Here is a 16,288-nt window from a genome sequence, read left to right as displayed (position 1 = left end):
TTCAATTAATTAAATTAAACATTAGTATCACTTTCTAACTACAAAGAAGTGTATTCGTCAATATTGTTGGAAACCCTCCGCAGGACATAGGAATAATAAAGTAAACTATGACGCTGGAACCGCTAGAAATCGAACGATCAAGTTAACTTAGAAAGTAAAAATATCTCCCACACAAACACACAAACACATTACCCAAAGGATTACTGGGGAGCATCAAGCCTTTTTCTTCGTTTTACTGCCTTCTCTCTTAACTTTTGTAGATCGGTTACATCCAGCCCGTGCAAATGGACCGCTGAAAAATAAAAGAAAAATACCATGTTATAAACCAGATACCGGCTTTCATCCGGATTTTCCGGGTCGCTCCCCGTGTCCGACCCCACCCACGCCCACGCTTCGCGCCGAACCGAAACCAGAAGCGAAAGTACGCGCGTAATCAGGATTTACTTCCCGGCCAGCCGTCGAGCCACGACGGGTTACTGGCTGGCTGACTTTTTGATAAAGTGCTCACCCAAACGCAATGAAACTCCCCACACCACCACCATCACCACATCCACTACCACTCCCATCGCGTGGGATGGAGGCGCCCGGTCTCCCGTACCGACATCACCTGCGCAAAGGGGCACCAATCTTCGTTAATTCCTAATTGAATTTTTCCTTTATCTTTCGCATCAACCCATTTTGGCTCTTGTTTTCATCGCTAAGCGGTGGTGCCGTTTTCTTCCCGGGTCAATGCTACCGGCGACCGGCGTATTGGCCAACGCGGCCGGTCACCATTTTCCCCGGAAAAACGAACCTTTTTAAATCCCGGGAGTAACTTTGGTTGAAATCGGTGTTTTTCTTCGGTGTTTTTTTTCCTTTTTGGTATTGGTTTTTTTATAAATTTTATCAAAATAGTCTCTTTACGGAAAACGCACTGGCTTCGGTGGAGGGTTTTCCCTTTTTTCCAACCACCAATGTTGTCTATTTTCGGTACGGTGTACTGTGGCCCACCGATTCACTTCGACCTACACAATGAACCATTGCGTTGGTTGCGGTTAGCGGATGGCAAACCTAAATCTCAAACAAAAATACCCCAAAACAGAACAAAGCCCCAAAAGGTCCTGCGGGATGTGAGGGGAACTTCTCCTCAATTCTATTGCGCCCCACAGCAAAGCAAAACACGTGGCAACCCGACCCGTCTATCTGCACTTTGTACGCGGCGACTGACAAATCACCCTTCCCTCCGGGTTTCTCCTCCACAGCTGCCGCCACCGCCACAGATCGAGCTGGTCGTCGATAAACCACACCTAATGGGTGTCCTGCGGAGACCGATCGTACGGATACGACGTGAGTGTACGCTACGGACCACGGCATCACCACCGGGTTTGCCGTGTCCACTATGTGACCGGGTGAATGTTTTTGTACGATCCTAAAGCTTCGGCGGGTTTCCTCTTTTTCCAGCCGCCACCAGCACGGAGGTTTCGGCTAGGCGGAAAAATCGGCACACCATCGAGCACAACACGACGAAGGTGAAGGGCGAGGCGGCCGTTGCCATCATCAAGAAGAGCGCGCAGGACAACGCGGAACCGAAGGGATCGCTGGCCTGTGCCCTGCCCTGGGGCCACGGTTGGGGTTGGGCGACCCTACCGAACGGCATCTGGAGCGGGGGTAAGTGATTTTTCCCCAAATCCCACCCTCCCACTTGCTTTCCCGCTCTCGTGGTAAATAATCATCCGAAGGTGATGTAAGATGTAATGACACGTAAGAGGCCTTTTAGCCTTCCTAGTTGAGATTGAATCCTTTTATTAAGAACAATTCTAGTTGATAAAACGGGAATAGATCCTTCGCTATTGAGTACATCTTTCGTTGCATTTTGTCGAATAAGATTTTGAATATTCCACTCACGCGCCAGCCTCGGTATCGGTACAATCCTGACATCTATCAATCGTCATCCGGCTTTTGCAACACAGCTTAACATTTGTCTCAAAGAATTTCGATCCGTATTCGAACCAATTTGTCACTCGATCGAACAACAGCAGCCAACGAACGCACCGTTTTCAGTACCTTTTTTCGGTCGGTGACCTACGATAGAACAGAAAAAAAACCCTCTGAAACATTGGACTCCCCCCATGCAAAAATCCCCATTCCCCGGCGTAACGTCATCACCGGCTCATCGGTGTGTGAAAATTGATTTTCATCGTAGAAAAGGAAATAAATTGGATTCGATACGAGCCAAGCCTCCAGCACCGTGGCTGACGGGGAATTTGTCGCTGCCGATGTTGCCAAGGCTCTCGGCCGGCTTGAATCCGGAATGTATGCCCAGCATTCCGAGTTTCTTTTTTTTTATTTTCTTTCCCACCCTCCCGATTTCCCAAATCGTCCCAAAAATTGAAACATCACTGATCAAAGGCAAACCATATGGTTGAGGATGATGAATGGCAATGCCATACGAGATGATGATTGCGGGTTAGCGTGGAGCTTTGCTTTTATCGGTTGTTTTACTTTCCCAGTTTCCCATTATTATCGTTCACTCATCCAAGCGCGTTTGCTGGCAGAGAACATTGTCGATTGCGAAAGGACCATTGAATGTGGTAAGAGTGATTCTAGCTGACGAACTGCAGAAAACGGGAACATATTGAGCTGGAATAAAGCACTCGTGGCAGTTCACTCGTTCGATATCAGTGAATGACGATTCATAGAGGAACACCGAACACGCGAATGGAAAGGCATACACTTTTCCACTCCTGCGTTCTTCCAACCCTTGCACTCTGATTTATCCTTAGCGCCATTCTCTGGAAACGCTTGGAAGGACTGAAGGGGAGTGTTTGGGGATTTGATAATCAATGCACACATTCATCACACCGGAAAAAAACCCTGCTCATTGGTTTAGAAGAAAACCTGCGAACGTATTCAATTTGATGCTTGTAATTAATTTTTCTCTTCATCGGGGAAGCCGCTCGTAGGAAAATATTCAATCATAGGAAGTTATTCAACAAATAAAATAAAATTTAGCCAAATGCGCCAAGGAAAATAGATTATAGTTGGGAAGTCTAAATCCAAAGGAAAATCGTACTTCGTAGGAAAATCGTAATTAAGTTGGTTGAGAAATATATTATGGTATAAAATTCTCTAGGCTTCATTGCATATGTCGTACTAGCTTTTGTGTTTTTTGATACTATCAATAAAAACACAAAATATTTACCTGTAAATCAGTTTAAACAAAAAAAAATATTAATAACACGATAATAATATATTGCTACTATATTGGTATGCGATTCAGCTATCTAAGAAAAAGTTATTTCAATAACATTATTTATTTTTAATACCTTTATTCAATATCCTTCGAAAAATACGCCATAACCAGCGTTGCTCCAAACGCGAAAAGAAACCAATAGGAGCACAAATTAAGACGCCGCTGCCAGTAATTGTTTCATTTTGCTCTAATGACAAGTCGATCCAAATTAATGTCTATTTTCTCGATATCATTTCACGGGCCACCGAGTTTCCCGGCGACAGCAAACACAGAATACAACCATTCTTGCGCTACGGACCGAAAGATTTACGTGCAAAACATCCGCATCCGCCGACCGGGAAGAAACTTTTCCCAATTGCGTGTCCATTTTGCCGATGATCTCTGCGTTCGGCGCGGCCCCGGAAGGCGCCAAACTGTCACCAGTGAAACAAAACAATGCAAAAAAGAAAAGACAAAACTTTGATTGAATTTGGGATCCTGAAAATGATATTGCACAAACTTTTGCGTCCACCACGCTCGGCCCTTCGGCCGGCCACTGACAGGCGTCCCTTTGTTATGGAAAAAGGGTTTCAAGTAATTAACGCCAGGAAGAAGCATATTAATCACCAACCGAGGCGAACCGCGGCCATTCCATGGCATTTGTGAGCGCACATTTTTTCATCGCCATTCAGTTTTGCACAAAGTAAGACATTTCTGGGCTCCATTCCGACCATTTCCGGTGGTGTTTTGTTGTTTATATTTTTTCCCCCGCTCTACGTGAAAGAGAAAAGAAAAAGGGGATGATTCTCATCATAAAACAACCCCTTTTCCGTGGTCACCGCAGCCACCTTCCGGTATGTTTGGTGGTATCTTATACGCAATCCCAACCGTCTCCGCCTTCTCCGCCCCAAGTAGTGGAAAAAGTTTTCCCACGCTCTGTTCACTGTTGCGCGTTCTTGCCCATCCGTTTGGTAGCGTTTTTCGAACCAAGCCCGGGACTTATTGCTCCGTTTAGCCATTTCCGTTGCTGGAGAAAGGCATACCTTCCATAATAAGGGAGCAAAAAGCAGCTCCAACTTTGGCACCACCTCATTCGTCGATGACGAAACCGCGTACCGCGATTATGATGACGAACCGATGATGACGACATTCGTAAGGGAGAGGGAAAAGAAAACCACGTTTTGCTAGCCGCCTTACGCTGGTGGTTTTTGTTTTCCCCTTTTCCTATTGTTACTTTAATACAAGTGCAAATGAGCCACAGCGAGGGACTCGGGGATTAAGGACGACGGATTCCGCTGGTGATGATGCTGATGATGATTATCATGTTTCATGGTTTGACTTTGATTAGGCCCCTTTCGGTTGTGAGGCGAGTGAACGCAGCTCCCTAGGGTACCAGGGTTGAGGGGCGATAGGGGAAGCTGTGACTATAAGAAACAACAGCTCGATCACGACGGAGCGAACACAAAAAACGGTTTATGTGGATAGGATATTGTGCTGTGGTAAAGTAATTCCCACGAGCCCGTAGGAGGGAACAGCACAAGTTTGATTACTTTTCTACCCATCCCAATGTCTGGAGTGGCAAGAGTTTTTCCAAAAGTGGATGCAAAAAGGAGCTTGCGCCAAGGAAGAACGCTCTCTTCCTCTATTTTCTCTTTGCTCTGTTAAGCAACCCAAATCTGCTTGAGTACTTTCACATGGATATAAAAAATAAACATGCTTCGAACAAGTGAAGGGGCACCAAAACACGGTCAAGGTTAAATGGAAAGTTTACAATCACATTAAACAAATGGATCACATTTCAAGGATAACGATACGATGAATGTTTGATTGGCTAATTGAAATCGTCGGTCGGATAAAACGGTGGGTCGGGTGGGTGGAATTCGAAAGCGATGGCTCGCCAGCTTCCCAGGGGCCCCCAGGATTAATGGACGCTAGAAGATTGTTCGTTTTTCTCTTTAATGTCCTTCAAGCGCTGGTTCGAAGCCATTCGCCAATGACAGGATGGTGAGAGATGATGAACTATCCTCGATCTCAAGATGGACTTCAAATTTAAACTTGGTCCTTGATTTTTTTTTTTACTTGTTTTTTGCTTGATGTTCTTTCCTCCCAGGAGATTTTCTCTCTTTCATTGATTGACAAATTTATTGGAAAACTTTTATTTGATTTTTTTTATGTACGCATCGCGCTGATGCTGCTGCTTGTAGAAAGTTTGCCAGCCAGATTTGGACAAGATAATATTTTTCAGCGAACCATAAAATGCGTTCTCTGCGGGAGGGCGAGAGAAATATAGATCGTGTTTGAAGAAAAAACTTTTTCCCGGAAAATATGTTTGCGAAATCTTACAAAGTTGTTCCTTGAAAAACTGCACGGAAGCAAAAATAAATGCATTCAAGCATTTGATGATAGATAATCCAGCAGGTGAAGAATTGATCCTTGTTAAGGGACAAAAGGAAAAGTTTTTGCCACGCAAAGAAGGGATTCTTTTTTCGAACTAAAATAAAATAAATCCTATTAATTCATTTAGTGCATTTAGTATAACCTTTAATTTACCAAATATTTTTACATTACTTCATCTTTTTCTCCCCCCCTTCTCCACTCAGCACTTACCTGGTCCCAGTGCGAGGATTCAATCACGCTGCATGCCCTCCCCACCACCCACTGTACCAACATGATAGAAGCGCCGTGTGCTGGTGGGATCTACCACACCGACGTCGGACCGTTCGACTTCCACGGCATCGAGGACGTGGGGGGTGAAGACTTTGACTACGCGATGGACTGTGGAGATTTCATCTTCTAAGGTGGCCACCCTACCCAACTATCCATCATAATCGATCCAAACATTAACATATTTAGCACCAAGTGTGTCGTGGTGTTGTCCCGTAGACACCCTCAACAAATACTCTCAGCGAGCAGCTAAGGTACGTGTGAATTTTTCTTAACGCCACCAAATGGTAGGTTTCACTGTAGGAAAAATGGTTTGCCAATAATTGCCCTCATAAATATGTTTATTCGTTTTGGAGAACGTTGTTTGTGGTCCAATAATGCCCGACCCTCATATTCCATTCCGTGCGATAAATCATGACAGATGTATCCATGTGACGCTGTCTAGCATATGTTTTGGCATTCATTAGAATATTGAATGAAACATCGTGTTGTAGCTATACGCACCCAAAATTGCACCCATCGATCGTGTTCTTCGTGTACCAAATGGTTTCATATTAAAATCTGCTTTTATGCTTTCCCTTGCAGCTCACCTCGAGAGCACAAACCGAACTCTCTCACTCCACCGATTCAGTGTTTTAGAAAACCGCAGACAAACAGTCACAAAAGGAGCCAGCAATCAGTGTCATACAGTAACCAACCTCTGCTAGCATCTTTGATAGCGAGTCCCATTTGCCCCTGCCCTTGGCGTACCGCTTGTGAGTGTCGTTTTATAGGACGAACTGGGTTTGTAACTTTAAGATACCCCCTAACAAGAGGCATAAAAAGACATTAAAACAAGTAAAAACACAAACACAACAACACACACTAAATTACTGTGAGTGTACTGTATGCTTTCTGTATGGTCAGCATGTACGGCCAGCATAGGTGTGATGGTTATTGTATGGAAACAATCGTTTAATAAGCTAGCAAACAAAACCACATACGTTTAATGTTACCGGAGATCGAAGGCAGGCAATCGGAGATGTGAGTCGTTTGTAATAATTTTTAAAAGCATCACTGAGCAAGCAAAAGCATAGAAAAAGATCCACAAACAAATAGATTTATGAAGAGAATCAGTATTGCCTTCCTAATGATTAGACGAACTACACGTTAGAGCTAGTGTTATGACAATTTGAAAAAAGTGGCAAGATGATTAAAGAAACACCTTAACGATGGATGACAATGTGACTGCCGGTAAACGCGTCCGTCGGCGAAACAGAATCAAAAGTAGATTTAAAAACAAATACGCTCGACCGATTACAACAAGCATGGAAGAAAGAAAAAACAACAATTATTTACCTCATCGGACCCACTTTCGTGACACTTATCCCGTTCAAGCGATGACAGAGATTTAATCATGTTATTATGCTGCAAATTTTTAAACTATGTAAGATATGTAAAAGTCATTTATCATTCGTTCCGGAAGCGTAACAGAAGACTTTTGAACGACATGGATTCAAACCCCCAAACTATAGATAATTTTTGGATCCTCAAAGCTCCAACCAGTAGTGGGGCGTTTTTTTACAGCCTGCACAAGGCACAACAATCAACACAAAAGACCAATTGTCAGTATTTTATCGGTTATTCCTGCAACTTAATAAATAATGTTTGTATTAAAATATTCGCAAAGCTCGACAACAAGATCACGGTGCGTTGCACGATCGTCGTCGGTGTCGAAGAAATTGTGGTAAAGCTTAATTCTACATCAACTTAACGCGCGAGCTAGGTTGTCGATTTACGGTGCAGTTTTGCGAATGGCGGCGCGTACCAGTTGGATTTTATGCAAACATTTCTATTGCACAATGGAAGAGTGGTATGAGGATGGAATATGATAAAAAAATCACATTGAACGTACGTTTACACACTCACGTCGATAGTGTTAAGCCGACCGTCAGCCATTGGAATAGAAGTTCGAAGCACGAGGAATAAAGAATGAACGTTATTAGGTTAGCTTTAGTTTTCCAAAACGATCCTCGATCCAGAAATGTTATATCCTAAAAAAGGTTGGAGGCAGCAGCGCTCCAACAGATAAGAACAACGCATAATTTCTGCGAATTTACAGCCACCGTAAAAGTTTCGAGATATATGTAAGTTTCAAATACGGAAGAGACAACATTGCACCGCATATTAGCGGTGCGTTAGAAGGGGACTTCCGGTCTCATACGCAATGAGGTTGGAAGTCATCTTCCCGCACGCTAATGAAGCAAACATTATAACATAATTAAGAACATACCATTTCCTTTCCCCTTCCTCCCCATCGTTCTCCCGCCACCCGTTAGTTTATAGAACAAATTCGTCTAGTGTTAAAAGAAAACAACAACAAGCGCTCCGCATGGCGCTATCCGCTACATAAGAGAGTACTTACTAAATACGGGTAGAACCTAGCAATTGACCATCCTCTTCTAGACGATTCGATACACAACGTTTTCGATACGATTTTGTGCAAACTAGACGGAATGTGGTCGACCGTAGGTAAGATGTTATCGGTGGATAGATGCCGTTTATGATACGGAACGTTACGTTAGATGTTAGTACCCCGCTCAAAGCACAAGCTATGGAGGAGAATTTGCAAAAAAATGTTTGTCGTGCCGAAGATGAGGCTTTTCCCCTTCCAGAGCAGAGAGAATACTCAGTAACAGACACACGCACACAAAGCCCCATAACATATTTAAACATAACTAGAACGCCGCTCAACGACCCCTGAACAATAATAGCTGCAGAAAGAAACCCCCTTATCAGCTACCCATATGTTATCGAACAATTGTATAAGTGTCATTAATGGACGGCAAAGTTGGCAAGAAAAGTGCGACCGGGACGGCTAAATATAAGATAACTATACAATCTAAACTCACAGAGAAACCATGGGCGGAGTGATACAAGTTAACTACGTGGCAGACAAGACAAACCACAATCTGCAGATAACGTAACGATTGAAACAATCATTCTGGTCGGAGCCAACATTGATAGCATTTAGGATTTAATGGAAGGGAAGACCGCAAACCACACGAAAACGCGAGAACACTGCATAACCTAGTGGCAATTGTAACTGTTTTTTAGAGAATTTTCAAATCGATGTTCAAAACTTATCGACATTTTAGATGTGCCGTTAGCCGAGCTAGACGGGGCACGTAATAAACGCGTGTTACATATGCTATAGAGACGTTACCAAAACAAATTAATATTAACTGACAAAACAAACCAAAAACGCAGCATACATTGCCGTGGAATGCGAGACGATGTGGAGCTCAAAATCTGATTGAAACAAACAAAACACATTTAACACATTTGATTAGCATACGCGCGAGCTCAAAGAGGAAGTTTCATAACGAACAGGAACAATTGGCAAGCAATTTCCCGGCAGGCGAGAAGCGCAGGTTCTAATCGGAGCGAAACGTACGATCGCTGGACGACCGTTACACGTGAGCAGAATTTTTGACGAAACTTGGTGGACATGTCCGTTACTGAATGTTTGTAATGCTTTATGTTGACGCTTCGCCCGGGAGCCGGGGAAGCATTGTAGGAAGCGAAATTCCGACCGAGGAGGTTAAATTGTGGGCGCAAATTTGCAAGCCTTTGGAAACGCACGAGCAACTGCGTGAGCGGTGCTCAAGGATGCGAATTTTTATGAACTAACATGCATAAGAGAAACCTTAATATGCCCCAATACATATCCCCCATTTGGCAATTGGTGGCACCTGCCGTTGAACGGCGTGCTGCTTGCAAGATACAACTCCACACACATTCCTAACGCTTCCAGTGTTTGAAAATTCCAGTCCCTTCTTACTAGACCCTCTAGTCTCACTTTAAACTCGTGAACCTTTTGCCTAAATCAGAAACTTTCGAACATTGCACGTGCAATCCGTACTGCAACTTCCTTGCGCAACGATAACAATCCACCCAATCGTTACGAAATAACGCTCGATTTGCCGATCGATGATAACAACAATCAGCTTTTCCGTATCACCCACCAACAATCAATCAATGGTCCAACTTGTTAGGAACATCAGTTAAAGTAAGAATGATGCAAAATCAACCCCGAAAAAAAGCCCCAATTCAGTTACGTTTCGTGAAAATTCAAATAATGCACAGTCACTTTTATACCCAGGACCGATACTCCTTCTCGTTTTGAATTATACCCGCGCCTTCGATTCCAATTGTACCTTTAGGTATTGGTCCCAGTTTATTATTGCCTCGTAACCGAAACCGATTCCAAAAGATTGTAGAAAAATAAAATCAATTCACAAATTAGACAAAATCAAACAGCTTTCATTTCACATAATTTCCATGCAGTCTTGAATTATGGAAAACCGATTCGGTAGTTCAGTAAGTATTTTCACAAACATAATTACTTATCGTGTCGTTTTAAAACGTTGTTTACAATGTATTATCCTTCAGATTTATAGCTGTACTACCAAAGCTCTTCCAAGGAGAATATGCTTAGTCAATACCGCATGAGATGCTTTGGGATTGTTTGCATAAGTGGTGTATGAAGCGAGTTTTCTCTTGCTCCCTGAAAACGTCTATTACGGTAAAGCTCCATTTTTCCGAACCCTTCAGCTTCATGAATTATCAAACAGGATAATCTAACGTTTTTGCATAGAGCGCTAACCGAGTGTGGACGGTCAGCACACACCCGTTTCCGTACGTACATACGTACCAGATGCCGTTCCGCTTGGTATGTCTTCAGTTATGTAATGGCTTCGTTGTCAGCAGAATGTTTTATTGAATTTTGTACCACCCAAGATCGTCAACCTTCCGGTCGGACTTCTGCCGGTCCGTTTGCTTTGTCCAAAGTTTTCCCGACGAATGGGGAAAATGTGAGACGACAGCTAAAAGGACTCCATACGCCTTCACGTTGGTGGTGTCGACTAAAGAAGCAATGTGCAAAAGTTGTGGGATGCAGTTATTTGCATACGACCTACTCGAGGAAGGTTCCGTTGGCCGCGCTCGATACATGACAAATATCCCACCGCTCCACCGGCTTTCCCTACCTCGTGGAAATCAAGCTTCAAAGATTCAATCAACTATGTACCATCGACTACGCTATTCATCTCATGTACGACGCAACCATCGTCTTCGAACGGCAATAGTTTGGAAATCCCACATAAGCCCCACTAGACAGCGTGTGTTCAAGAGCCTGGTACGGTTTACATAACATCATACGCCAGCCATGGAGCTACGAGATATTCTGACCTACTTTCATGGTTTTAAATACTGAATTCCTTTTTCTTCCTTTCAGAATATTGTAGGTTCTCCCATATTTCATTCCCCCCACCCGAGACCAAGTGTTTTTTACCAGCCTTTGATGTAAGCAAAACAGATCATTGTTGCCGTTAGGTAATCTCTTTACCATCATTTTTGATAACGTGTTCTTCGTTTGGCCACTTGTATGAAGTAAAGGAAGTGAACATTTAAATTTAAACTGGACATTTTATTTGAATAATTGGTTTATGTTTTATGTTTGTTATATGCTTATACTCGGGACGCGATGTTCGCATTCCTCGACCGTGATCTCACGCACACTATCAACCGCTCATTTGCGTGTTCGCCGATGAAGATCAGACGCCAACCGGCGATCTCTGCGCCGTCAATCGATCAGCGCGCGCTTGATATTTAAACGTCCGCTTACGCAGCCGGCTTCGCATCCACACACACACTCCAATGGGCCCCAGCACGCGAAAATAAAAATAAAAAGATCACTGAAAAAACGGTTATCCCCAAAGTGGCGGATTCCAGCGCTCCGCCGTGCAGAACCGATCGAACCTTCCGCGGAACGCCGTTTTTTATTTTCAAGCGAACCGCGAACGAACGAGAAAGCAGTAGGCGTCTCGCGGGGCAGCCATCGCCACACAAGGCAGGCGGTGCAATTGTATGTGGTGCGTGCGTGCTATACTCCATTCCATTCCGCGGTGCGCGACGTTCGTCAAGTGAGGACCCTTTGCCAGTTCTACGGCGACACTGGAGCAGCAAAGTTCGGCGCGAGTGTGTTTTCGTTGGAGTGCGTTGTGTTGTCTCGGTGGTACGTCTGTTTGTTTGTTCCTTTAGTTAGCCCATTGCTTTGCCTCCGATCGCGTTACTCATCAATCCATCCGCGTTTCAGTGCGTCTCTGTGATCTTTCCACGCGAGCCGGCGGTGATAGGCATTCGTCTGGGTTTTGCATCTTCGCACGGTTGTTTCTATTTGCCCGCACAATTTGTGCCCGGCGTTACGTTTGTTCTAGCATAATTTGAACGATAAAAAACGCCGCCGTTCTGTGGCCCTTGCGTCGTGTTTGAGTGTTTACATTTGGTGCCCGCATCTTCGCTGCCATCCGCGAAACACTCGACGGAGCGTCATCTGCTTGCTTGGACTTGCTTGCGAGTAACAGCTTACCGAAGCTGACTCACTGCGGGGAACAATCGCCCCTTCCTTCGGGTACGTACGAAAGGCATTTGCATTCCGCATAAATCAAAAGTGTGTCATTTCTATTGAGCTAAGATGAGTGATTGTGGTGCATTAAACTCAGCAAAAATTAAAAACAAGTACATTGCCATAGTTTTTAAAGCGATAATGTAAAATTCAATCTAAAAGTTCATAGTCAAGAAGAAAAGTTTCCAAACTCACAGTTTATGTTTGACCAATGAAGTTTTGATTTCTTTTCTGGTATTTCCAACGTCGTATGTACAGTTCGTTATCAGATTGAATTCAATTTCGTACTTGGTTAACAGCTTTCAACAATCTGCCGATGAATAATGGCAAAAACGCAGATTCTAGTAGGCCTAGCACAACAACTCCAAGTGTTGCGTTTTACAGCCCGTGATGAAATTGGCAATCAAAGTGGAAATTAAATTAAAAAGGTCTACAATTGCAGCAACAAAAATGTCAAACTATTTGAAGCTAAAGAAGCTAAAACATAGGTCCGTCTCCCACTAGCTATACTTCACTAACATTTCATTTCTTTCCCCATCCCAAACTTTAATTTCATCGTGCATTCACCGACGGAATGCCACTATCACGGTGCATTCCACGGCACGACCATTAGGTCAACGTCTTCCACCGGGGGAGCACAACGACCATGACTCGGTAGTGCTTCCCTTCTGCCATCACTATCCTGTGGCAGGAAGATGACACCGGCGCTTGTTGTGCAAACGAGGAAGCCAAACCTTCCGCCCGTATTAGTGTCGCTGGTAAATGCAATGGCTTGGCAGGGAGCGGCATGTTTGCTACGTTTTGCCGATCGTTCGGTCACGGAAATGAGTTTACCCACCGTCGGCCCCATACACCTACACGCTCCCGGAACCGGGAACCGCCGTTGGAGGAGTTGTCCTTGCGGCCATCGCACCGTTTCCCGTCTGTGTCGCCTTTGCCGAGGAGGAACACTTTCAAGGCGGGTAAGGTGCGAGCGGAGGGGCGCAACAGTCCGGTGCCAAAAAGCGCGCCCGTCAACATTTCGAACACCTTCTCCCACGCCGCTAGATGGAAGATTTTTTACCTTCAACTTTGCGACCGTATCTTTCTTTTCGTGGCTGTTATAAATCCAATTGGGCGTATCTAAAAACTGTTCCATCTGTTGAAAACAATTTGAGATAAGTAAACTGCTTTGTTTACCACACTTTTCAATTTGGGTGGAACTTTTCTTCATTAGGTCATAATAGTTTATTTAAACATTGGCATAAATAATATTCCAATATTATTTTTCTTCATTTTCTTGAAACATACTATTTCTTTTTTTTTCAACTTGATGTCCATGATGTCATTTTGAAAACAGGAGTTTCGTTTTTTAACTGAACTTTGTCGTGTTCACGGTTGTGAACCCCTTTTAGGCGAGGTCGATTTATTATGGAACACAAAAATCTATCCAGCAGGAAACCTCCCTAGCTGGTGTCGTGTGTGGGTAATTGCACGATTTGAAAAAATAATAAACAAAAAATAAGATTAAATATGAACACACCATAAAGCGCGATGCGATCGCAATACTGAACGAATGACCTTTTTTTCTTCCTTGTCCGCTTCCGGCTGGATGGCACGATTCCCGACACCCGGTTCCAGCAGTAACGCCTCGGCTCTCGGTTGGCGTTGGCGGCCAGCTTGCCTATTCGGGATCGTGCCCGCATCCATAAACGGACTATAAAATCGACTCGAAACCGGACCAAAACGACACTCCGGAGTGCGGTCCGATGATTCACATAATATTTAAGCGTGACATCATTCCGCTCGCGGACGAAGGTGTGTGGTTGGCGGCCCGAGGTTTATTTTTTTTTTCGTCTTTGGTTTCAACTTTTCGGCTTTCATCGAATTACGCCCAGCTAATTACTTGGGGCACCTTGTGGCACACCAGTTGGGTACGTCCTCGAAAGAAATAAAAAAAAAATCTGGCCACGCTCACGAAGCGCACGCCTATGTAGGTTTGGATGTCAAGCGCTCGGTGAACGCATCGACCAGAGTTTCGGTGGCCCAAATTTCACCGCATCCCCTATACACCCCCAGCGACCCACGCAGCCCGTGGCTTTTCCCCGCTCAAGGACATACAGCGCTCGGAAGGAGTTTAATGTTCGACCAACTTCCTGTCGTATTAGCATTTCACTGAACGATGAACACCTAGCTAACACGCACCTCCGGTTATTTCATTCCCCAGCTAACCCGGAAAAGAAAGGACTCCGAACGCGTGGGACGTAACGGCCATCGATTCTGCTATCCCAATGGACAGCCAAGGACCGACGGCGGCGGTACGAGCCGGTGCACCTACCGGCGTCGGTTCGTCAAGGTTGGCTCAGATGCAGGTAAGTGGTCCAAACGGTGGCATAGATTCCAGTGGCATGTTCATCTCGATAGTGGGCACGACGCTGGAAGCAATAAATTTACGAACGTCAATAAACCTGTTGTGTGGTGCTAACGAGAGCGAGAGCTTCCAATGGGAGTTTTATGTGAGACGCAAATTAAGGGCCACCTTTTTGGCTAACAATCTCCATGGTATAACATTGATGTGTTTATTATTGGGTACTGAATAGGGTTGTGTAATTCAGATTCAGATTCATGAATCTGAACGATTCTTTGCATTTTAGAAATCCATGGATGAGAGGTTCATGAATCCCAAAGATACATCAACGGTTGAAAAGTGATGATCTAAAAATGGGTAGAGGGACCCCGTTTTTCGTGATAGATTCATGAAATATTCATGAAGATTCATTAAGGTTTCAAGATTCGAATCCCTAAAAATTAATGAATCCATCCGAATAAATCTTAGGTGAAAGATTCATATGAATTAATCTCGCCAAAAGAATCATTAAGCACAACACTAGTATTGAGTCAACAGCTTCTCTAAAGCTCTTCGATTTGTTCTAAATAGAGCATTCAAATTTTCAATTTACCAACTCTTCGATCAAAAGTAAAGAACTATTTATTCCAGTACGTCCAAGTTGCGCTTGTATAATGCAAAACTAACTTTTTCTGTCACCTTATACTTACCACAGAACACTATACGTTGGAGGCCGCAATGGCACACCATGCCCATGGCTCCGGAGCGATGGATGAACGTTGCCCGATCGCGTAATGTGGGATCCTCCTACGTAGCCCGCGACCGCAAACCGTGGCCCCTAACCGAAGCATTCCGGTTTCGTCTTGCTTTTAGCAATCGTTGTCATGTCCCGCCTCCCCCCTCGGGCGCACCCTTACCGCACCTCGCTGGCGCTGGTGCTGACTCAACTGGTTGCCCGTTTTAAGCTCGACCTTAAGCCCAAACGTGGCACGTCAAACGCGCGCGCTCGTCGACGATGACGATGATGGTTGCGGTGCGGCGCCGGTGATGCCGATGATTCACGCCAGCCAGTGCCGGGCCGTACGGTATGGGACCGGTTTCGGTTCGGGGGTGTCTTGGGCCCACAACAAATCTGCCACCCGAGCGGAGTGATTTATAGTGCAGCCTTTAACGCGAACGTCACAGTGCTGGAAGCGATAGATTTGCAACTTCACCCGCCAGCTATCTTTCTTGGCCAGCGTAGTTGAATGTTTGAATGTCTCTTCGGGGGTTTTCAATTTTGTTTAAAGCTGACCATTGCTTGGTTGGTGCGCGTTTTGGAGCAAGGACAAAAATGGAAAATCGTAAAATACATAAACCCACCTCGGATTATAACGCTCCGATTCTCCGAGCGTGTAGGCGGAAGTTGATTCTCCCAGCAGCAGCAGCAGCATTACAGTGTCGCTTCTCGCATGAATCGTCAGCAAAAGGGTGTTTTTATTCCGACTTGTTATTATTTTGGAATCGAGGAAGACATTGTTGAGGTGGGTGTCGTTTTCTTTGGCCCCGCGGTGCAATCGATTGCCTGTGTCAGGTTCCGACACACCGGCCACATTGGAATCTTCTTCCCGTTCGGGGAGGGGGTGAGAGGCAGTGTTCC

At 44.6% G+C, this 16,288-nt stretch overlaps 1 protein-coding gene across 1 annotated transcript in view; it reads left to right on the top strand.

Annotated features, from left to right (window-relative positions):
• Window positions 1-6,008, top strand: part of LOC131260546 (uncharacterized) — a 38,517-nt gene extending 32,509 nt beyond the window's left edge. The window contains exons 7-9 of the mRNA XM_058262297.1: window positions 1,242-1,326; window positions 1,441-1,647; window positions 5,812-6,008. Of these exons, the coding sequence (XP_058118280.1) occupies window positions 1,242-1,326; window positions 1,441-1,647; window positions 5,812-6,008 (489 nt within the window). The remainder of the gene's footprint in view (window positions 1-1,241; window positions 1,327-1,440; window positions 1,648-5,811) is intronic.
• The last annotated feature ends 10,280 nt before the right edge of the window (window positions 6,009-16,288 follow it).

The sequence above is a fragment of the Anopheles coustani genome, chromosome 3 (assembly GCF_943734705.1).
Source record: "Anopheles coustani chromosome 3, idAnoCousDA_361_x.2, whole genome shotgun sequence".
NCBI lineage: Eukaryota > Metazoa > Arthropoda > Insecta > Diptera > Culicidae > Anopheles > Anopheles coustani.
The sequence above is the reverse complement of the archived record's forward strand: the minus strand, read 5'-3'. Positions and strand labels throughout refer to the sequence as shown.